The 534-nt window shown below is 59.6% G+C and overlaps 1 protein-coding gene across 1 annotated transcript in view; it reads left to right on the top strand.

Moving 5' to 3' along the window:
- The window catches only part of PHALS_09672 (tkl protein kinase), a gene marked incomplete at both ends in the record, with an annotated part of 2232 nt that extends 2089 nt beyond the window's left edge, over window positions 1-143 (top strand). Inside the window, one exon of the mRNA XM_024724971.1 lies at window positions 1-143. This exon is cut by the window's left edge and continues 2089 nt beyond it. Within this exon, the coding sequence (XP_024575794.1) occupies window positions 1-143 (143 nt within the window).
- Between the last annotated feature and the right edge of the window lie 391 nt (window positions 144-534).

A 534-nucleotide genomic window follows, 5' to 3' on the forward strand; every position in this document is an offset into this window, starting at 1 on the left:
AGAACCCATCGCTGCTAGGAGACAAAAGCGCTATTGGCGAGAGCACTGGACCGTACGGTCAACGTGCTGGACAATGGAATGTCCGAGTTGTTAGACACCAACGGTGTATCGGACAGGAGGGCCGAGCGTGGTTCGTGGGCTGATCGCTAAGTGGTACGTAGCCCACTGAGCGCTGCTCAAGTTTTGGAGCAGTCGCTGCATGTCCTGCGTGACATGGTCGGTCAAGGGCCGAGGTATCGAGGGCTCGGCCCCCGTGATGCGCGAGGAGTGGCACGGTACCCACTGGGCGAAGACTGCGGGGATAGCATCTCTTCGTCGGATGTTGTAGATAACATCGGAGCTCCAAAGGAACAGACAGTGACGGTGACACCGGACGACGCGGAGTGCGTGTTCACCCTGGCCTCACCGAGACACAGAACCTCTGTGCAGAGGCGACGGCAACGCCGTATGCTGGCTGCTGGCTGCAAGTCGCCGGACGTCGACCCTGATCCAGGGTGTGTCTACCGTAGACGATGGCGCACAGTTATACACCCT

The sequence above is a fragment of the Plasmopara halstedii genome, assembly GCF_900000015.1.
Source record: "Plasmopara halstedii genome assembly, contig: Scaffold_430, whole genome shotgun sequence".
Classification (NCBI taxonomy): domain Eukaryota; phylum Oomycota; class Peronosporomycetes; order Peronosporales; family Peronosporaceae; genus Plasmopara; species Plasmopara halstedii.